Source organism: Falco biarmicus, chromosome 1 (assembly GCF_023638135.1).
Source record: "Falco biarmicus isolate bFalBia1 chromosome 1, bFalBia1.pri, whole genome shotgun sequence".
Classification (NCBI taxonomy): Eukaryota; Metazoa; Chordata; class Aves; order Falconiformes; family Falconidae; genus Falco; species Falco biarmicus.
This window is the reverse complement of record NC_079288.1, coordinates 56,899,115-56,923,026: the sequence shown is the minus strand read 5'-3', so window position 1 is coordinate 56,923,026 and position 23,912 is coordinate 56,899,115. Positions and strand designations below refer to the sequence as shown.

General features: G+C 39.7%; 1 protein-coding gene across 6 annotated transcripts in view; it reads right to left on the bottom strand.

Moving 5' to 3' along the window:
* The window catches only part of BANK1 (B cell scaffold protein with ankyrin repeats 1), a 167,027-nt gene that overhangs the window by 26,207 nt on the left and 116,908 nt on the right, over positions 1-23,912 (bottom strand). For all 6 annotated transcript variants that reach the window (XM_056349050.1, XM_056349059.1, XM_056349068.1 and 3 more), the window contains 2 exons: positions 3,325-3,421; positions 1,460-1,765 (listed from right to left, as the gene is read on the bottom strand). In XM_056349050.1, coding sequence (XP_056205025.1) covers positions 1,460-1,765; positions 3,325-3,421 — 403 coding nt within the window. The remainder of the gene's footprint in view (positions 1-1,459; positions 1,766-3,324; positions 3,422-23,912) is intronic.

Genomic DNA, 23,912 nt, shown 5'->3' with positions numbered 1-23,912 from the left:
ACAGCGTGTTTTAAATGAACTATTCACACAGAAGTGCTTTTAGACAAACTCTTCCTCACCAGCACAGGATTCAGCACAGGACACAACGTAGCTGAGAAACTTTCTCTGCTGGTACCCACATACAGACAGCCGGTGTTTGGCAGAGAGGGAGTAGCTCTCATGTGGCTATACCATCAAGTAGTAATGTGACCAAGACAGGCATTTATATCAAACCCACAGTAACAAATCCTGTATGCCAAACCTGACTCCTCATTTATGCACACATAGCTGCAGTTGAGTATTTTGTGGGAAGTAAACTGCACCTTTAACATTACTTTTATTCTGCCCCTCTTTCTCTTAGAATCCACCTAGACTTCCTGCATACACCAGCTTTTTCTTTCACAGCAGAAAACAGGACAAAACCCTACCTATAGCAGGCTATAAGGCTAGAAAGCTATTTTGATCTACTTATGTAAACTTCAAAGTGCTTGGTGATGTAATTTACGACTTTAATAGGTTATGCCACATTTAAAAACAGAGTTAACTGTAACAAGCAGTGGAGAAACTGAGAAGCAATTTGTGTGCACACTTATCAGTAGTGTCCGTGACAAATAAGCTGGGTTTTTTCACCCTATGTGACTATTTAAGTCTGGTATTTAAGCTCAAATTCTTTTGCATACTTTTCTCAATAAGAAAAAATTATAATCATCCTTTCTGAAACAGATACAAATAGTATTTTGGGCTTTTCATCACTTGAATCAAACTACAATACTAAGAGGTTTTTACTCTGGGGCAGAAGCACTTTAAACAAAAAGGAAAGAAAAAAAAAGGGCAAAGCATTTTATTACAGGTCACATTTTCTCTCTCACTTTTCATTCTGCAACACAATATAGCCTCTTATTTCTAACCATAACATAGGCTAAAATGTATTAAAATACTATAAAATACTATGTTACCTCTCTCTGCACAGTCCTTTTCTATTAATTCCACCTATGAAATTCCAAGCTGTATTAAATCAAATGTGTTTAATACTTTTAACATGGTGAATCTCTCCATACAGTCACTTTCTATTAATTCTACCTATGAAATTCCAAGCTGTATTAAATCAAGATAATATTTAATATTTTTAAAGGGTAAATGCTTGAGTTAACTTGACAAAAATACAAGCTCAATCTTTGTTTCAAGCCTCTCTTGTAAATCCAATGCATCATGTATTATTTGGCAGCTCTCTGAGATGTGCAGTATGGCAAAAACCTGAAACCTGAACCCAGCAGTCCATATCACAGTATAAGCTGACATACCTGGTCATGAAGATCTTGATGTGGCAAAGTTCATGTGCACATGCTTGCTTTGCAAATTTAGGACCATACTGCCCAGCTACCACTGCTAGAAGAAGTAATCAAACATAATCTCTACAGCAGCACCTAGTCTACACTTGCACATGTTTGTACCTGGGGTTATTTTCCTCCCAAGATCATACCTTGTGCTAAATTGTGCAGATCGTCCTGTCTTAGGATGCCAGGTAGATTTTGAGGGGGAGGAGGGGGTGGCCCCTTACAGGAAAAACAGCCTCTTCTGTTCTCTTTGAGGTCATCAGGTATGCTGGCATACAAATTGTCAGGACTGTTGTGAAAGCTGTATGAATCTTCCTCTTCTTGATCTTCATGTTCTGTCTCCTTTCTGCTGTCTTCTACATCATCTTTCTTTCCCTCATCCATCTCAGCTTCTTGTTGGCACCTTGATCCAAGTCCACATTGATCTCCTGGGTTCTGCGTGGCTTTTAATGCTAAAGAATGCATTTTATTTCATTTAAAATTTGCCACCTGGAAACATTTCCTGTTTAAAGGATTCCCACAGAAGCAACACAATGGCTTAATAAAACTTTTATGAACTGATACAGTAGGAGAGCTGTCAAATACATACTGTCAGTGAATAGCTCTTTAAATATTTACCAAATCAACAGTGGAAGTTTTTATTGTATCTTGCTACTCTGATACCATCCTTGTGCATGCAATGCTAAACTTTTCTAGAGCTGCTGTCAGAATGAAATCACACACAATTACCTTGCCTCCATGACTTGTATTACTTGACTTTCAGTGCAGCACAGAGCAACACTTAGTAAAATAAAGCTGTAGCTCAGGCAGCTGTGTAACTTGTTTTCGTACAATGGGTTTTGGGTGCTTATTTGAATCTTTTTAAAATGAAAAAAAAAACAACCCAGAAATGTTGTCCCTGGGAGACACGGCTGTATGCTTGTGGAAATGGAACCCTTTTGTCTTCAGTGGCCTGCAGACTGCAGAACAAGAATATAGTGGAGGGATGTGAAAGCGCACATTTTAGTCAGTATGTACAGCATCGAGATTTGGGTAGTCAGCCTCAGTAACATAACAGAGTAAACTATCCAAGTCCATCAGCAGACTCACAGTCAATGCATAGCAGGTAACATAAACCCCTTGAATTAGGTTTCTACTCTGAGTTACCCTTTGGTGGCGCCTTGCTTTCACCACTGATTCAAATGGCAGGTTAGGGCATTTAGCTGGCAAACATGGCCAGCTGTTCCAGTCCACAAGTCCGTGTTCTTCTTCCATGTGCCCATCCTGACGTGTTCCCATGTACAGCATGACAGAAACAGCGAAAATGTGATCGGGGCTAACCAGGTTTCTAGCTCTCATTCTCACAGTGTCTATCATCTACCCAGATGTGCTAAAGCAACCAGATTAAATTTAGCAAATAAGAAATATCCTTTTCATACAGAATATGAGACAGTTGAGAAAACAGAATTGTCAACAAACAGGTAAGATACAAATAGGATAAAGTTTAGCTTTATTGATCCATGATACTGCAAAACATATGCAAAATACACACCACCAGTAAATGCAAACCAGAAATTTTGTTTGCACTTTTCAAGGGGAATGTGCATGGTCACACAGATTGTCAACAAGACATGCTTAGATGTATGAACATCAAGCTGCAAAATGTCTACTATCTGTGTCTTCAGGACTTGGCTGCCGCTGTAGGCAGAGTCTCCCCTTATATGAAGGCTGTTCTCTGAAAACTTGGAGAATTTATCTGTTTTATAGATTCAGAGCAGAGATCACAGATTTCCAGAATTTACCAGGAGGGGTGGTTGCAGTGAGGTCTGTTTTACTGGGTGGTGACTGTTACCATGACTGCGTCCCTCACCTGCCTTCCCCCTTTTCCTAGGATATCTGCCCTCCCTGGAAGTTGCAGTAACATGTGGAAACCGAAAGTATTAAAATAATTTGCCCCCTCTGTTTGTCCATAATCCCACTCAATACAGCGCATGCTCTGTTACTGATAAAGCTGTCTAACAACATCACTTACTCACAGCTCGTTGGGTTTCTGAGGCTAACATAAGCATGTAAGTGTCATCTTCTTCTGCTTCCTTCTTGCAATTGGTGAAGTTATCTGCTGTGTTAATCTTGAAAGAAAAATAAAGGAGAACAGTTGTTTTGGTGATATCATCTCCTACCTTCACATTCTGCTATCAATATAATATTCAGCATTCTACTAAGGGAGAAGTGGAGACAGAAATATCATGCATTTGCAACTATGTAGTGGCATAAGTACTATAGGCAAAAGGAATGCATCTATCTGGGCACATATAAAGGACATAAGGTTCTGCCATGAAGTGATATCCAAATTTGCACAGCAAGGACTGAGGCTAATTGGTCTTTCCTTAGCACTGTGCTGGGCTGTCCAGACAGTCCCCAGCTCTGCTCCCAGCAGTGAAGCACTCATAGGTAGTGACAAAGACCAGTAAACCAGGAAGTCTATAGGACATTACTGAATAGCTCAAGGGTGCACAGCATCCAAGAAATCTGTGGAGAGCCCATTACATTCCCATAGCCTAGTGGTTAGTACCAAAAGCCGCACGTGCATGAAACAGACAGAAACAGGACTGCAAAGCATGCTGACAGTTCTACCTCAGTGCCCAAATGTGGCAAAGTGTTGGGTTTTGTTCCTCTAGAAAGCTATTATGTTCACACAGCACTATTCAAAATTAACCTCAGGAGGTCAGAACAACAGTTCTCGAAAACGTTATCAATGTATTTCTTCACGCAGAAGAGGTACAAACTTCTGCTCACCCATAGCCACTAAGAGCAAACCTGTAACATAACTACACACAGTTCTGTTGTCTTAAAATATACAACACACTTGTTAATTGCTGATTTTCAGAAACAACTGGAATTTCAAAAGGTGCCCTTTTTTTCCCCCCCAAGGAGTCCAGCAGGACCTTGATTCCCATGTAAGTGTAATACACAATGGAGCCCTCAATAATTATTCAGGAATTTTAAATCACAAAACGTTAACTCTGGAGTTTTGAATACACCAACCCCAAAGCAGGCAGAGAAACAGCATGGTCCACACATGATCCAGAGTGCAAGATGAATTACAAGCAGATTCATTCACTGTCAATTCATTCATTCACTGTCAATACAGACAGTGAAGTCAAGAGAAGAAACTGATGAACAGAAACTGCTTTCCAAGAGCTTGTCCAAGACTCTCAAGAAGTTTGTTCCTAATATCCTGCTGTCTCCTGGCATCCACAGCCACTGCCTCAGGGACAGAGTTTTCACTGTGTGAAAGGGGAAAAAGTTTGGAGAAATGGTGTTTTTTTCTGGGGAACTGAGAATGCCTTCTTCCCTGCTGCTCTTGTACACAGTCATCTCATGAATACCAGCCTTAAGACAGTGCAGCCATCAGTCTGTGCATCAGGTGCCTCCCTGGCCCACTTTAGCGCTGTTTTAAGAATATGCCTGGATCTCCACAAGGCTATACCTGCCTCCAACAACGAAGTATTAATCTCGGTCTTCTACACCATATAATGTGCAAATCAGTGCACACAAACAGAACTCTGTTTTGCCTGAACTTCCCCATCGTTTGTCTTGTTCCTCTACACTTCACAGAAATATGATACCTCTTCAAAGCCCTGAAGTCAGAGCTTTCCAGAATATTTATTTTCAGAAGATTTAGGCCTGCATGTGCTAAATGTAATTGCATAGTTGAGGCAAAAAAAAGGTCTTCTGATAAGTTCTGCATTTCTCCTGTGAACAGAGGATGTGTGCAGAAGAAATCAAACAAGCAGAGCTCTAGATCTATTAAGTTCTTCTGCTATTACAGTTGAGTACCATGAAATTCTTTTATCTTTGCAAACATGAAGTACACATGGATATATAGTTCATAGAATGAGGTAAAAAGGGCAAGTCAAGGAAACAAATGGCACTTTCTGATTTTCTTCTTTGGCATAGATATTTCTCAGCTGATGGAAACCTGGTGACTTGCAGGAAAACAACAGAATAGATATGATTAATATACATCTTTGAAACCTCAGTGTGTCAGAATATTGAAGGTCAGCCTTCCTGCCCTGCTAGCTTACAGTGGCTCCACTGATAATGCTGTATCTTAGGGAATTCAGGATGCAGTTCAGAAGTTTAGCCGCTGACGACATTTCCTAAAAGTCTCCTGGACCTGGGAAACACAGAAAAAACTGAAAAGATGGAAACAGACTTTAACTAAATATGTTTGCACTAGAAAAAGATTCTGTATAATGCACAAATTATTGATAAAAGCCTCCTCTGATACTGGGCATAAAGACATCATGCAGCTGAAAATGGTGCAGCACCTCCAAAGGCAGTGGAGAGTGTCCTTATTTAAGAATGCAAAGCAACATAGCTAAATCACAATAATCCTATGGCTCGGCTTGGAAACCTTGCCATGATGTCCTGAATGAATGCCTATTACTTTTAGGTTCTTTGATTTACACTTGGATTTCTTATTGATGTCAAGTCACCTTCCACAGGAAGAACTAGCTTTATGGGAAACGGGTATTACAAAAAAAGGTATTAAAAAGTTGTTGCTGTCAGCACAGAGCCGCTCACAACAGACTGCTGAAAAGGGCTCTGAAGGTCTGAAACTCTAGCTTTCTAGTTAGCAATAAAATTTCCTTAACTCAAGATGCCACAGGAATGCTGGAATGAATTGAAAGTCCTCTGAGAGGCTGATGATGTTTCACGTCCTAAGACTAAATGCCACCTCTCAACATCAAAACTTAATTTTCTTTCAGTTATGTATTTTAACTGTCTTTCAAAAAGGCCAAGTTTTTTAATAGCTTCAGAACTGTCCCTCTTATACAAAGCCTGAATTGATTTACCTCAGTTATTTACTCAAGAATGCCATTAGCAAAATTATTATAACCATCTTGTCAGCATTTTTTGCAACGCTTTTCTGAAAAGCTATCCTTTTTAAGACATGTTTTCTAAAGATTTCTTCCTTCTTATGCAAAGGATTTCTTACCCCTCAAAAATATTTCTCTCCAGTGAATATGTACTGCGAGGGAATCCTCCCCCTGGCAAGGGCCCACACCATTGTGTATAGAGAGGAGTGAAACATGAGAGAATTCAGAGGAATCTAACCCAACAGTGACATTGTATCAAGTTATGGCAAGAGTGAGAAGCACCTTCACTTATAAACAGTAGTTCACAGGTAAATACATCAATCACAGCTCACATTAGCCTTTATGTATAAGATATAAGTGGATATATAGAAAAAATATATCCATACCTTATATTCCTAGAAAAGAAGTAACACAGAACTCCTTACAGTACATTGCTGAACAGCTTCAAAATCAGATCTTCATGCTTAAAATTGGGCACGGGACAATGCTTAGGGTAATAATTCATTAATTCATGTGATTCGTATGTGCTTGATTCCATTGCTTTTTCCAATTGTCTCCTTATCAGTTGTCCTTTTCTTCCAGAAAATCGGCCCTTTAATAAGTTGGAAGGCAACTGTGTGTATATCTATCTACCTACCTATCGATCTATCTGTCCATCTCTTTTACACTGAATAATTACATCACTCGTGAGTATACGTTCAGACTCACATCTCTATTTCCTCTTACTGTACTGGTATTTCTTAAGTTGTAATTTGGGAATTCATGCTTTCTCCTACATCCTCAGTTTTTCGGCATTGCAGCAACTAGGAAAACTGCTAGAGAAAATCCTCACCATTGCTTGTAAAATTCTTATGGATCCTTCTGACAAGACATTCTTTTTAGTTACAGCTGAATTAAAAAATAATTATTAGCCCATGGAAGTTAGTTCCCTGACGTGATGCAGGGTAGCTCATAGAAGTGCACTAGAATATTTAAGTTGTTGTATGGACTAACAAAGAGTTGCTTGTTTAGGCTTAAATATCAAGCACACCATTAAAATGCTGACATGGACTCAACAGTTTTGTGTCTCTGTCTTGACAAATCTGTCATCCCTTCTGTTCATTATTCTCTCATTTCTTGTAGACTTTGTATTCTCAAGTCACAGCTCTGTGCTGTCTGGCATTCAGTGTTGCTGCACCTGAGAGCTCAAATGCCACCTTGGCAAACCCCTTAAATCTGGACAAGGCACATTACTGCAGAACCACTTACAGCGCTAAATGAAATGTGTATTCTGTGGGGCTCTGCAGTGAATCTTTTCATTAAACACCGGAACTGCAGACAATTTTCTTCTCTACAAGTCAGTCAGACTCTGCCAGGCCTACCAGGATATACTTTGCTGCATTCTCTCCACATATCTTCTTCTTCAGGATGAAATGATGTTTTTGCATCCTGTGTAAAAGATGCGTGAAAAACACCATGTTTTCCTTCCTCGAGACAAGATTTTCTTTCCTGAAAGTCAGTGCATTACTGCCTGAGCTAGGTGATCCTCTCCTCCTTTTCAGTACAAATTATCTTCCTTGTAGGCAGTATCTCAAGCAGGAGAGCACAAAAAAGGCAGCTCCCTGCAGCCAGTCTTGCAAAGCCCATAATTTATAGGATTGCCACAGGCCACATCTAAATTTTAATTCTAATCTTTATTTCTAATTCAACTTTCACACCTCAGTCAGTCCATCTGCCTACCGGTTTTCTTCATTAAGCCTTTTTCTGAGAGAAGCAAGACTTCAAACACTAGATTAAACTGAAGGTGCTGCCTTCAATTTTTAAGACAAAGACTATCTGATCTTCTTCTGGACTCTAGGACATTTCCAGCTGCCTGCTGGATAGCATTTCAGCCTTGCTGTCAGATATCTCAAAAATATTATCCAGTCACACTAAGGCTTGTTCTTCCAGAGCTGAGACAGATCTGGCTGCTTGATTTGTTTGTAACACGTCACCACAACAGTCCTTCTTATTCCACTCCCAACATTCAAAGTCTGCAACTCTGCCAAGAGGAGCATTGCTCATTCAGGTGTGTCCTGCTACTCTGTAGCTCAGCATTTCAGATCAGAGGACCACCTCGGTATGGCTGTCCTCCAAGTGCAGCTTGGGGCATCTTCTTCTGACTATTAAGCAACAAGATGACATTGCCAGTCACCTGGAGTTGAACCTGTGTCAAACACCAGGAGTGAAACAGTTTCCATTGTGTGGCTTCCTTGAGGTGCACCAGTCTGAAAGACTCCACAGCTGCCCTCTCCCTCTGCTGATCCGGAGCCCTGATTTTCCTGGGTCTCTGAGAAACAAGTTGCCACGTGCTGGTCAAGGCTATCACCATCTATATGGACTTGCTAGAAAGGCTGTGAGGGCATGGATAGCTCAGATGCAAGTACAGTGGTGCTTTTAAAATTATCTGATAGCAACTATGCAGGTACATGGATGCCTGTGTCTTTGGGGTCAGTGCATCCTAAAGAAACTATCACCATTTTCTCTAAATACTATTATAAAAGAAAACCAAGTAGACATGGACTCATTTGCACTTATATTTTCAGTGGTTTTTCTCTCTTTTTTTCTCTTCAGTGCAGGCCTCAATACTGCATACAGTCCTTTCTTAAAAGTAAAGCCAACAGTTTTGAAAACCTGGAAGTAGATGAGAACTACGAACATCTCAAAACTTCATGTAACTGGGTAAGAGTATGCCCACCCATAAATCACCACACTGGATTGTAGAGCTGGAAGGAATACTGAAAAATCTATTATCTAAATTGCTAACAGGGTATTGAATAGCACTGGAACGAGGATGACTCTAATCAATAAGCCCTTCCATTCTGACAATGAATTGCTGAAAACTAGCCTTATAAAACATTTCTTATTACTTCTGATTACTCTTGTTAGCTGCATTTCATTGTGTGCCTTGGTCTTTCTCATAAAGTCCTTAAGTGCCTGTGCTACACTACTGGGAATCCTAGTAACCTGCTACAGTTTCTACTTCCTAAGGACTTCATTCTCCTGTTGGGGTTGTTCTCTTACTTACTGTACTTCCATTCTTTTCTCCTCAGTGAGGTAAGTTCGCAATTAGAAATGCTTTTTTTGAAATCTACCACTATTATGTTGTTATTTCTCGTTCTCATTACAGAAACACTGTATTGTATATGATATTGTATACAATAACGTATCTTAGATTCCTCTTGCCAACATTACTCTCTCTGGACACCCTCAATGACTTTCTCTTCTTTGTTTACAAAGGAAAGAGTCCTCTAGCTACCTCCTTCACCTTAAATATCAAAACCTTACCAATGCACTTAAAAACTTGCTGGATAATGTCTCCTGCCGTACTGCTTTCCAGGCAGGTGTTGGTGATCTGGGTCTCAGAACAAGCCCACACATTGCTGTTACACAAACACTGCACTTTTTCCTGTTTACCCTTGACTGTATTTCCTGAACAAGCTATGCTCTTTCATATAAAACATGTAAATTATTCCATCAGCTATCTCTTATATGAATTAATTCCAAGTTTGGTCACATAAAAGAACTGTATCCTTATCTTAACTTCTGTATCTTTTGAATTTTTATACAATTGCCTAAGTTTTTTGAGCACGGGCCTACTTTTTCTCTTCCTTTGGCTAAAAATCCCCTCCAAATGAAACTGTAAAGAAACTTCTGCCTTCCCAGTTGGCAGACAGCAATACAAATCACTACGGATCAGCATTTAAGATTCTAGGAAAGGGAGATAGCACAAGCAACCTAAGCCTCAATTTGAGATCAACAAGCCCTAATATAATAAGTAGTTCTCTACTCCAATAGAGAAGGATGGGTTTTCATCTATTCAATTCAAAGCAATGGTATGGATATCAATATGCTGGCTTCTTTCTGAAAAAGTATGCTGGATTCTTCTAAAAAAGGTCAACTTGTTAAAAAAAACCCAAACAACCAACCCCACCCCACCCCTGTTTCTACATCTTCTCTACTGCAAAGTGGAAAGTCTCTTCCAGATAATTTAAAAAGAAAACTATGAACCTGTTGTTTGTTTGTTTGTTTTTTTTAAGTGACATAAATTTTCAGTAATTTCACGGACTCTTCCATGTGACTTCCTGACGTAATAGAAAACTTATTGATCTCTTCACAAACTGTAGAACTGAAAATGAGATTTGCCTCTATTAAAAAAAAAACAAAACAAAAAACCAAACCTCATAGAAAACACTCATCTGGTCTTCCCACAAAATCCACTTTCACGTATGCTGTATAGATGTAGAAACAGATTAAGTATCATTCAAAACACCACCACACTTCACATTCTATGCCCTATGTTGGCATTTCTGATCTCGGGAGCAGAAAATATTTCCTCAAATGATTCTATTAGTTCATGTTTCATTACTGAATTATTTGTTGGCTTTGACCCTAACATGCTCATTTGGAAACTCAGCTCTCTTCCTTACCCAGCATTAAAGCATCAACATGATATATTTCCTACCCCTACACTGCTTCCAAGTGAATTCTGCACAGCCATCATTGTCTGCATTTTAATGTTAGCTGGTTTTGGGTGGGTGACACATCCACATTTTATTTAGAAAGGACTTAAATTCTGCAAAAGCAGGACTAGATTCCAACTCTCTTAAGTCCTACGAGAAGCACAATTTTAACACTAACTTTATGCGGTCCTTTAGGGTAGTTTCTGACGGACAAGCATTTCCACTTTGGTGCCCATGAAGACAACCTTAACTTCCAGTAAGAACTGATGTTGGGAGATGAGAGGAGAGAGCCTTTCCCAAAAGAAGGGGCTGTCCTTCTGGCCTACACTATGCCATCTGCTCCCAGAAAGCAGTAGCAACAATAAAACACTGCTTTCTTCTGTTACTAGATACCCAGGGACATGTTTGGCAGACTGTTTCTTTCCATGGGAGGTGAACTGTGCGGGCTAAACCAAGAGATCTGTCCTGTAGCCCAAGCAGGGTGCTGGTGCCTCTCAGGGGATGGAGTCCTCTGCTGTGCTCTGCAGGCTTTATCAACCAAAGGGCTTCAGTGCATTTCTGACTGATGTGGATACAGATCTCACCAGGCAGGGATTACAGAGGTTTGCATTGCTTAACAGACCACAACCACAGCTATAGCATCCTTTCACTGGGAGTGAACTTAAACACAGGTGAAAATGGTATAGAAATAGGGTAAATTATCTCAGAACCTCAAGAGAGAAGAAAGTGTTTTCCTTAGCTGGATGTTTCCTCCATTTCCCTGTCACAGGCATAAAGACTTGCTTTCTAAAGTATTTGTTCTTGCTTTCAGAGAAACTGGATGGAAACACAGTGGATGGACTTTTTTTCCAGCCCCAGGTGATCTGCTCAGACCACTCCTCAGACCTGCCAGCACTGTCTGCTTAGACTCTAGATGCAGCAACCAAAGTAGAAGGGACCTCAAATGTACTGCCATTTGGCATCCATCTTGACAGTTATTGCTCCTTTTGTCTGACCCTTGCCATGGTCTACCCTGTGCTATACCCTTTGCCACTGGGCCTGCCCCAGCTTTCCAGAATGCAAAGGCGAAAACTAGATATGGTCCAGGAAATATCTGCCATTTGCACCCTCAGTACTTCATGAAAAGCTAGCAAACAATTTGGCAAACACTTTCCTTCATTCAGTTCCACCCACACCCCTGAGCTACAGCCTAGTGACAAGCCATTCTGGTTATAAAAATTTTTCTAACTCTCAAGTCTGCATTAATGTTACTAATATTCACATATTCTACAATGTAAAATATTCATCAAAGTATTGGAAGTGTTTAAGTATTTATTACTCATTTTTCCTAGGGCCTTGTATGAGCACCTGGAGAAATGACTGAAGAAGCCAGCTTCATAAAATTGATTGCATGCATGAGGACAGATCCAACATTGCTGTTCATTAGCTTTATTAATGTTAAGCACTTTTACTACCCTATTACCTTGCTTGATAACTCATGCTTGCAAAAAAAAAACAGATGAGAAAACACAGATTTCTCTAAAGCATGAGCACAGTGAAACATTCAATACAATGTTATAAGCAAAGACAAAAAACACTTGGGAACCTAACCTAGTTTTAAAGCTGGGCAGGTGGAAAGCAAGGGGGGGGGTTGCTGCACATGTTCTGCCATGAAATGCTGAAAGAGAAAGCAGTTTAAAGCAGTGTGGGCTGAGTAGCTTGGGGGCTGGATCCAGCCCTTGAAACACTTAAACCTGGCCTCCTGACCTAAGCAAGACTTGCCTTAGAGAAAGCCAAGAACAGCATATATTATCCGGCCAGCCAAAACTGCTGCCTTCTACTGCTTGCTCCCCATTTGCCAGAGCAAGCTGTGTGACGTGCAATGCACTCTGCCTTCTCAAAAAGCATGGCTGAGCCACAGCCAATGTACTGCGTGCTGCTGTGCAAGGTGGGCCTTCAGCTTCCTCCTTCTCAGCTTCACCAGAGACAAGAGAGCCTGCGTGCTGTAGTGCCTGCTCTACACCGCATCTTTGACTCATACACATCTCAGGCTGTGCCCAGGAGCTGCATGTGCAGCACGGTTGAGCCAGACAGATCAGCACATCCAACACCCAGAAATGAGTTAGAAGACCCTTCTCTAACTGTTTACAGAAAAAGTGCAGGGCCTAAAAAGTTCCTAGGATTTTTCTCACTGATGCTGTTCAGTGTTTTCCATGATTTCCTTTCAGTTTTCCATGCCTTATTGAGGCCTTATGATACCAATACAAGATGACAGCATCCACAGCACCATTAACATCCATTAGCAAGCTGAGTGAGAAGCAACTGACCCAAACCTGTGTGCCACACAAGTTGGACCACAAAAAAAAAAAAAAAAAAAAGGGTATTTAAGATCAGTAACTGTATTTTTGAATAAAGCTGCTCATTCTATGAACAAAAGGCAATGATTGCTCCATTACTCAAAATGACTTCTCAGAGTAGCAAGCTATCACAATCTACCACAAACCTCATGCCTTTTTAGTTTCTCATGCAGCTGCTTACACCATGTGGCTTTTTATCAGATGTCTGGATGTAATAGATGCAGCAATGTTTTCAGTTCTTAAGTATATGACCCCTACCCCTGTTACGACTAACTCCTAACACTTGGAAGTATTCAAGGTCAGGCTGGACAAGGCTTTGAACAACCTGGTCTACTGCAAGTTGTCCCTGCCCATGGCAGGGGGGTTGGATTAAACGATCCTTAAATTTCCCTTCTGATCCAAACCATTTTCTAATTCTTCCTCAGCAATACACATGATTTTCTTTCAAAGGCACATTCCTGTTGTGTAAAACTGCATCATCATCTTTCCCAGAGCACAGATTTCTTTTTTGGGTCATAGGTGTGTATAATTGCTTTATTTCTCTTTATAGATTTCAGTTTAACTGACCGGTTTCTGCTTTGTTCATAATAGTCCAACTCAGGAGTACTTAATGATCTAACGGACAAGCATACTTATGTTCTGATTAGACTAATCCTAACAAATTAATATGAATTTAAAAAAAAATACTAAACTAGGCAGAAAACTGAACAAGGATGCAGAATGACAGTAAAAATAATATTGTGACTTCCACAATAATTTGTAAAATTCCTTCTGCATATAGTTTGCCAGAAGTCCCAACAGCTACCATATTTTCTGGAATACTAACGTGTTAGAATTCTTAAGTCAATGTGCTGAAAGTATATAAATGGACACAACTACCACAGATAGATGACTACACAGAATAAAAGAAATGAGACATGAACCATTCCACTACCAAAATCTAATGATTTTGAAATCAGTCTGGAGTAAATGTATGACTGAAACAAATTACTTGCAGTATATTAAGAAACTAAACAAATTAAAATATCAATGAATACCCAACTTTGGGCTCAGATATTTTAATAAGAGCAAAAAGAATTGCTTTTTTTGAAATCATCTATTGTGATCTTAAGTAATTTCTTTCTGGGCTGTCTTACTAAACCATTTCATTTGCACATCTGCCTTTAACTTCATTACAATCAGATTTACTGCACTGCATATCACCCAGCTAGCATCCCTGAACTGATCCCTATTTGCATCATTATTTTGTGTAACTTCATACTTACTTTGTATGCCTGTCTATTAAATCATAGTAAACTTTCTGCAATATTTTTTTAAACTCCTGCTTTTAACTGAATTTCTGGGAAAAAAGCTCTTCCATTGAACAAATTCACCACCACTGAGAAACAAGCAATAAACAAAACACAAGCTAAGTAAAACACAAGCTAAGTAAAATCTTGGTGTGTAAATAACGGTATCTCCCTTTGTGTTTTAAATGTCCATTTATTATTATAGAGAATTTGTGCTTGCTTTCTCTCTTCCAAGCATTTGTGCTGTTCTCCAACTACTGAGTATCACGGGATTTTTCTTCTGAGCATTCAAAAATAAAATTCCTCCTCAGACTCATTTTAGCTCATTTCTCCTTTAATGACAATTCTTGTTACTTCACTTTTCATACACCCACACGACTTTTTGAAAGACTTTCAAATCTTGTAGAGTACTGATTCTGCTGAACAAAATATCCACTGCTGTTTGACAGGCTGTGTAATCACTGCAAACTCCACAAAAGCACTCCCATCTCACCAACAGGTTAATTTTTCAGTCCAGCAGGATAAGAATTTTTCTTGCTTTTCTTAATTTTTTTCTGGGCAGAATGATAACCATTCTCCAGAGAGCTTCTCTTTCACTTGATGGCAATTATACTGTTTGAACTTTCAGTGTAGTTACTAAATTACTGCTCCCTTAGCAGACCAACTGGTAGCAGAGAGAGAAAATGCTAATTAATTAATTAATCAATCATTAGGTAACATCTAGGGTTTGTGTATGCTGCGAGATGAAGAACCCTTTCCATAAGGATTCCCTGTGGGAATCTGAACAGGATTTATAAATATAGATGTACTGAGCCTGGCTGGAATGGAGTTAACTTTCTTCACAGCAGCCCCTATGGTGTGGTATGGATTTGTCACTTAAACAGTGTTGATAACACACTCATGTTTTGGTTACTACTGAAGAGTGTTTGTACAGCCTCAAGGACTTCTCTTTTTCCTCCTCTGTCCCCCTCCCAGCAAAACAGGCTGAGGTGGGCAAGAAGTTGGGAGGGGACACAGCTGAACACTGGGTACTCTATGCCATATGTCATCATGCTCAGCAATAAAAACGGGTGGAGGAAGAAAAGGGTGGGTTTTTTGGCTTCCAAGGTGGCTGTTCAGAGCCTGGCTGGGCATTGGTCTGTCTGTGGGAGGTGGTGAACGATTTCCTTTGCTTCACTTGTTTTTTCTCCCTCTTTCCTTCACATACTGAACTGTATTTATCTCAACCCACACGTTTTCTTGCTTTTGCTCTTCCTATTCTCTCTCTTATCCCACTGGGAGTGGGGCAGAGTGGGTGAGTGTGCATTTGTGTGGGTGCTTAGCTGCTGGCTATGGTCAACTCACCACACTGTATACCCCTATAAGTATACTCTGTAAAAAGGAACATGTGTAGCGTAACATTGATTTCTAAAGCATTTTAGGCTATGTCAACTGCAGCATCAGCCACTATGCAGTGAAGACTTCCTTCCATCAGTTCATGACAGTTCTCAAGAAGCTGCTGTCCAGCTCAAAACTGCTCTGGCATAGCTTCATCTAGATTCCTAGCACCTCCAAAAGTCATCCTGTAATGGAACAAAAATGCTATACCTACTACAGAGGTTCCTCAGCTTAAAAGACAGACAGCATTTGCAGCGCCTGAATAATACAGGAATAAGGCAGAATTTTAGATCTCATATCTATTTATTTCTGCTTTTATTTTTCCTAGATGGCACATAGTAAAACTTTTTTTTGTTTGTTTGTTTTACCCAAAGCAAGAAAAAAAGCTTATTTGGTTCTTTTAGACAGCCATAATATGTACAGGTAAGAATTTTGGCTTTGTAAAGCATAATTACGTTTTAGATGACCATAATATCATATAGGGGTGTCAAATGTTTCAAATACTGCAGGCGCACAGCAGCTAAATAACAGGTAGATAGAAATGCACCTGAAAGGGTAACCAGCTAGTGGAAGAGCAACACTTGTAGAAAACTTAACATTTGCACAAATGAACAGCTTATGCTTAATAAAGAAGAGTAAATAACTGGCATTTAGCAGGGTTTTTGGCCACTGAAATAATCAGTGACTCTATCTCAAAGGAAAGGAAGATGATGGAGAGGACACTGAGGAAATGCATCAAACATGCCTACAACCTGTGAGTCTTTCAATCCCTTTGCAGTGTGATGAGGACAAACATGGTCTGGCTAATGAAAAGAACATGAGTCTTTCAGTATGGTATGCTTCAAAGCCTTATGCTCCAGATTACTTAAAATTATGTCATGGGCTGGAGTCAAAGATTGTGGCATCTATACTGCTGGCAGAACATTTATGATTTATCAGTGGGTTCTAGTTCTCCAGCATCAGCCAATCCCTCTTTTTCTGCCCTGTATTCTATGTATACGCTGCACAGTGCTGCTCTAGTGTGTTAAGCAGATGCTGTATTTTGCACCAGAAGAACTATGTTTTAGATGCTGTTGTTTGTCATTTGCACTCAATAGAAATTTCTAAGCTCTCTGGTGACCTCTAGGATTCAGCTCTTCACCCTGATCCTGCTGCATGCCTAGAAATTTTTCTTTTCTCACAAGAACCAGTGAGAGAGTTTTGCTGTCTAGCCAACCTTTTTTTTTTTAATATTGAAGCAAAGAGGAGAGGGATAAAGCGCCTAAATCTGTGAAATGCCATGGTGTTTCTAGAATATGTGCCACACAGATGTGCTATCAATAATCAAGAGTTTTCAGATACAAGTTTTTATATTCAGGTTCTTAAAATCATCTTTACATTCCTAAACAACAGCTAAGAAAAAGAATGAGAACAGTAGTTAAAATAGTAGTTATTATCTGTACTGCACTCAACTGTGTCAACTAAAAAGCTACTGTTCTCAGGCTGTGTATATACACACCAGCAAATACATTTTAGTGAAACATTCCTTCTGTGGGGACACTGGTACAGCATACGGTAAAATCAGGCACTTGATGAGAAATAAAAGTGAGAAAAAAGGTAAAACAATTTTCCCTTTGCAACATGTATCATGTAAATTAAACCCCTAGTTAATCAGATAAATAATTAGCCTTTGTAGAATTTAGTTTTCAAAGGCCAGCCAGGGTCTTTCTCTTAATTTTTAGTTATCTCTGAACAGATACAAACTTGGCACATGTACTGGCTTTCAGATTCAACTACTAAAAAACTGTTGCTAGTACCCTGGCCATTCTGCATTATTTTAGTTCAGGTATATCTTTGTATATAAACTGAAGGATAGTGACACTGTAGTCAAAACAACAGAAAGCAAATCAGAAGACAGGCTCTGCTAGAGACTTCATCTCCTTCTCTTTGTAAAATGGAGATGTTAATTTTTTCATTCTGTAAGCAAGTTTCAGGTCTTGGTAACAGGCTGCAAACTGCTTTGAATCCTTTGGACACCAATTTAAGTGAAAGCTGTTCTCTCTCTCTGAAAAAGACAATCTATGCATTTGATCAGTGACCTCTACACTACTGTCTCTGGACAAATCATTTCCCTTTAAGGTGCTTTGTTGCTTTCACATATTTTGGTGATGGTTTTATTTGATGGCTATATATTTACTACTTTCAAACTGTAATCCATTGTCTCAGAAATACACCTTGCATGTACAGAAAACAGCTAAAAGAGGCAAAAAAGCCAGCCTAAATTTCGGTCCATTTTGTGTACAGCATGCCAACAATATAAAGTTCATCTTCATAGCTTCTACAAGTCCTCTGACAATCCAGACCCCCAAAAGGAGGAGAGAAAGTGGCAACAGAGAAAAGAATACCAAGCTACTTTTTAAAAAGTCAAACCAAGGTACTTACAACTCAGCAAAACAAAATTCTTTTCAATGATCTGTTATGCAACATAAAGTAACACTGTGTTTCACTTGAACATTTCTATGGAGAGAAAGTCCTAATGCTTGAATGAAAAATTATACAACGTGGAATGTGAGTTCACAGAAGATGCTATCGAAAGAAATAAAGGTTTATTTGTCGTAATGTTATATTTCACTCTGACATGCTCTCATATCTTACGGAAAATACCCAGTCCTCTTAGCCTGGTTTGTTCTATGAACAGCAACAAACCAACAGTGAGCAGCCGCCTGTGCTTTGACAGTCTTTCTGAGAATAGATATATGTGATTTGTACCAGGGGCCATATGTACTTCAGCACTCGGTGACCTACTGTGAAACCTGCTGCAATATGTGGTCTCTGTCTCTAAACAAGAGCATCCTTCTTGAACTGTGTTGTTGCGTTTGTTCAATCTTTACCACAGACTGTCATCAGCTGCAGCTGCTTCCCATATAGACCCAATGCACATCTAAATTTCTGTTACCTGTAGCACTGTATTCCCCCAGAATCCTGTATGAACACGTAAGGGCTAAACAGCACAATGCACCGAACTATGTGCTATAAACCATACAACCTGTCACAGCTGAGGAATGGTTAAACAAACAGGAGTGTTTTGCATAAATCTGAAAGAAATACATTCCCTGATTGATGAATGAAAAACAATTGCTGCTTGCAGGGAACAGCCAGGTACTTGCTAAAAGTCGTAAAAGCTACTTTGGATCACATGGCATGTTGAGGCCTACTTCTGCTTCAGGAGGGCAAAAGAGACATAAAGACAAATTATAACTTGAAGGCACTAATATATGTAATCTGTGTTAAAAAAAGTCTGTAATTTTTTTTTTCTTCTCAATTTAAGGAGGGGAACCAACCAAACTTGGCTAATCAGCCTTCTGTTATGCTAATGACATCAGTATTAGAAAATGCTTAGTAAGCACAGCTCAGTAAAAATGTATTTGACAGCTATCCTAAAGGCAGCTGCTACTAGATTAGAACTTGGTATGAATATAGATCTCAAGTATTACCTTTTCAGTAAGCACTTTCAGTTCTCAAGATCAGAAAGGAGCAAAAACCAAAAAAGCCGAGGCAGAAAAAGACTATAAAACAAGAGAGAAAAAGGGGAAAGCAACTTAATCTGACATCCAGTGTGTGGCTTCCTACAGCATCACATTCTTACTTAATACCAGTAGCATTTGTCTACTGCAATTACCCTTGCTGTCACTTACATTTTTCTAATTCACAGTCAGGATCCAGAAGCTTAGTTAGTCAGTTTTATAATTTAGAGCAGTGGGCCAAGTTTTACATTTGGCAGACATACCTGCTGCATTAGAGTAAAACAAGATGCTAATGAACCTGGGATGTAATACATTAATGGATTGCTTTTTTTCTGCTTCCATCCCTCTCTCCGACACCTTGTAGCCCCTACTATCATTAACACAACACTATATAGCAGTAAAGCAATACAAGCAAGCAGAGATATTGGAGTTAATAAGCAACTGGATTCTACCTTTTCACTTCAGTTTTTTCCAGAGCGTTTTTTCCCTAACAGGTCACATAGCAATTTTTAACTAATTTGTTCCCCTCCTTCTCCTCTGCTCTCACGCAGAGCAGAAAGTAGCTATTGAGTGTAAAGAGAAGGTAACTTTACAAGAGCTCAGGAGCTGGAAGGACCCCAGCAGCAGAGGGGAAGATCAGCAGCAGTCAGTTACAAAAGGAGTCCCATTTTACTCTTTCCTCTGGGGCCTCTGCCAGCCACGTTGCACACGCCTTGCTGCAACATGCTCATGCAGGATAACACTCTTGGCGCAGATCTTCATGTGTAGTAAAATGTATGTCAGCCTCAAAGGGATTGTAATAATTTACATGAACTCTAAAACCTACTTTTTGTCTAAACATGTGTAGCAGGATAGGAAGAATGTCTGAATCTAAAGGTCTATAAACTCCACCTATAAAAACAAGTCTGTGGCAGAAAAAAAGTGTTCCAGACAAATCAACTACTGCTACCAACTATCACTTCACGGTGACTTGCCACATCTGACCTCCTACTAAATGCAGTTACTCTGGCAGGCAGGAATAAGAAAAGCAAGACGGAGATGGCACTGTATAACCTGCTGTCTGTAGCACCCTGGTATTGTTTTCCAATGGACTCCTGAGTGTCCTGCCTTGTCTTTTTGTTTTTCTGTTACATTGTAAATTCCATTTTGTGGAAATCTAATAATGTGTATAAACTCTGACATGCAATTCCTGTGATGGGCAAACTTTTGATATTCATGTTTCACTGAACAAACTCACAGTACGTTTAACTTCTTCATACAACAGTGTATGATGCTGAGGAAGCTTGGAAATCAGATTTATTGCGGAGGGTGGAAACCATTTTAAAATAATCTCTAATACTGAAGAGAGGTTACTTTTTGTCACAGCAGGCAACTGTGGAGCATTGAGAGATACAACTTTTCTGGTTCAGAGGAATGGGTGAATAGTAAAACCTGAAAATTCAATGTATTTTTAAACTCAAAAACTTTAGCAGACACCATAAAGAAGAGACAATGCCATTGCAAGGAAATTACAGTTTAGAGAATATGAAAACCAGCGTAACTCAAATGTATTTCATATCAGTATTTCCATTTCTGCCTAAAATGCTTGAAAGGTTCATTTCGCCATGAGTGCTGGATGAACTGTTGTGCTGTTGAGCGCTGAAGAACCAAAGAATAATAAAAAAAAATATTAACAACATACCTAAGGGCAGGAGGGATATACAAGGCCAAATATCTATCTTTAAGAAACTGATTAAAACTACTCAAGCATTCCTGAAAAACAGGCAGTCACATGATAGATTAATATGAAACTTACAATTTTGCTCAATTTCCAGCCTATCTCTACTTCAGCAGCTAGGTAGACAGGATAGACTGACAGAAGAGAGAGCTAGAGGCTGACAGATGAACAAGGACCTTGGGGCACGAGTCATGAAGTTGTTGACTTACTACACTGCTAGGCACCAGTCTCTAGCTAACTCATGCTGAAACAGCAAGCAGCAAAACCCACACAGGAACAGATATTGTGGGAAAATGACTTTGGAGGGGAATTAGAGATAGCTGGGAGCTAATAGAAGTATAGCATTACAGAAAGCTTTTTAGAGTAAAATACAGCTATCACTTTCAGGATGGTTGGCACGCACGGAATCTGCTTTACCACAGCTCCTTATGCAACACACCCTGCCATCTCAGCACCTGCTGACAGAAGTAACGGAGGGTGGAGTGCAGTGGAGACACTGCAGCCAGGCCCTGTTGTGCTCCCTGCAGGAATGGGAACTTGATGGTCTGATAAGCTGCAGAGCAGTTGCCACATGAAGAATATATGAGAAGATGTCCACTGCTGAGCAAACCATTGTGGCTCAATTACATTCCTCAGATGAAATAATCTCACTGTAATACCAATGCACACCTCCATCCCAAAGTTACCTGCCTCTAAGGTACAGCTACACCTCACTGGGCTTGTGATACCCATCAGTAACAACAATATGTATGACTAGAGTCACTCCAGCTTCACCTAAATGTAAAGAAAGTGAACTGGTCCTGGTCAAAGGGTGTGGGGTGGGGAATGGGATTGTTGTCTGAACTCCTGAAATACCACACACTGATTTAGTGTCACAAGGTTAGGTCAAGCTGGGACACCTTCTAAAGTTGTCAAAATTGATGAACGAAATGAAAGGATTCAGCCTTGAGAAGGACAGGAGACGAAGAACAGATGGGGAAAAGAAAACCATTATTTAAGAAAGAAGCATTCAAGTGAGGAAGTTCTGGCTGCAAGACAAGACTTGTGCTGATAAGGTGCTGCAAACCTCATACATCAACAGAAACTTAGTTGAAAGTAGGATAAAGTTAACTGTGGTAGTAGCAGATCATGATTGCTGACTCAAATAGCCCCCCAAAAGAAGGCAAAACCCTGCTTGGAGAGTATGCGTAGTTAGTAAACAACTCCGGTAGTGCTATCTGAGGATGTGTGCTAATGTGCATTAGAAGTGAGACATTTGTAACCAATCCTGTGTATGATAAATGAATATGCAATGTACTCTAAAGTATATATACTACAAAGTGAACAAATAGGAGAAGTTAGGGAAGGCTCCATTGTAACTTCTGGGATAAGTCAACGGGCTGAACCTGCCTTCTCCCCCATAGGGATGCCTGTTGGGCAAGAACTTTATTCTATGACCAACTCATGCTAGCTGTTAAGTGTACTGCTTTAAGCTTGTTTTGCAGTCATCACCAGCGATCTTTGAACCTTATTCTGTCACAAACTTGTATTTTGTGTAATAAAAATCTTCAGCTGAAGTGAATTTTGTATTAGTCTCCAGAGATTTGAGTAGTTGTTATAAGGGATTTGACTCAGTGATGCTGTCAGCAGGGGTCCCCGAACAGGTTAGTCAAATCACCCTCCGATACAGTGGGCTGTCAAAATGCAGGTAGTGGACAGGCTGGTTGGACACAAGGGTCCTGTCTTTCTTGGAAAACCGATAAGCTTCGAGGACCCCCCCCCCTTCTTAAAGTGACAGATATCATCAAAACAGAAGCTACATGGCTTTGACACTTAGTCATGCCTGCAGTTCAGTGTTCCACGGGAAACTTGTTAATGCTTCATACATTAGGGTGGTTGCAGACTACTGCACTCATGTTTATTATGCTTTAGAAGAGCTCAGGTTTAATAAATGAAAACCAGCTCATGAGTACTGAGCAGACCCCAGTTGATTTCATTATTTCTTGACCATCAATTTAAATGGGATGCCTCCCCTTCGGCACAGCAGATTCTGCAGTATACAGGTGCTTTGCATGACTGATGCAATGGAAATACCAAAATAATAAAAACACTACATACGTTTTCAGGTTTTTTTTTGATACTTCACTAAAAAGCATTTCACTAACAATGATGGTGGTTTGGAACATCTGGAAGGAAGGGGGAAAGAACTGAAATACAACTAGATTCTCTTGCTTGGGATCATCTTCTCAAGGTCTGCACAAGACTGATAATTCCTGAACATGCTGTCAGGAAGAAAACCACAGAACTGGACTCCATTGCCCAAGGAACACACACCTTGCATCACTTTGCCTTCCCATAAGAGAAGACAAAGTAGGAAAAAATAATATAATCATACCTCTCTCCTGTGCAGTTCAAGCTGCACAGTTTTGGAAATCATGGGGTCCTGTGTGCCCTAGATTTGTCCTTGAAGTGAGCAAGCAGAGAAGAGGCAATAAAACGTTTAAGAGAATGATGAGAGAACAGATGAACACACACTACCAAACTCACTGTCTAATAACAAATGATTAAACACAAGAGACTGATGTTTTATACAGCAGTCCTCCAATATAGAATCTCAGGATGGTTATTTATTGACTCAATTGAAATCTTAATAGATGAATGACACCTTGTTTCTATGACAAGGCATCGATATTTCTAGGGAGGGGAAGTTTTAGTACCTAAAGTAATACTACTTTTACATTGTAGTAGACCAAAGGAACTACCAAAGTTAACACAAAAGACTCATATTTTAGAGGGAAAAGTAGTGTTACCTGAACAGAATATTTCGAGGAAATATTACAGTGTTCTTCATCACAACCCATCTCCACATACCGAAATAGCAACTATGACTTTTCAGCTTAGTTTAGTGAAATAGGCAATTTACAAGCTTAAGGGACAACTTTCATTTACATTTTTATATTTCACTTTGTTTTGCTCTACCTGTTTGGCTGTTTAACCAGTCAAGACATTTAGATTTCCCTTTTTTTGCCGATTTGACTTTTTGATTGCCTTA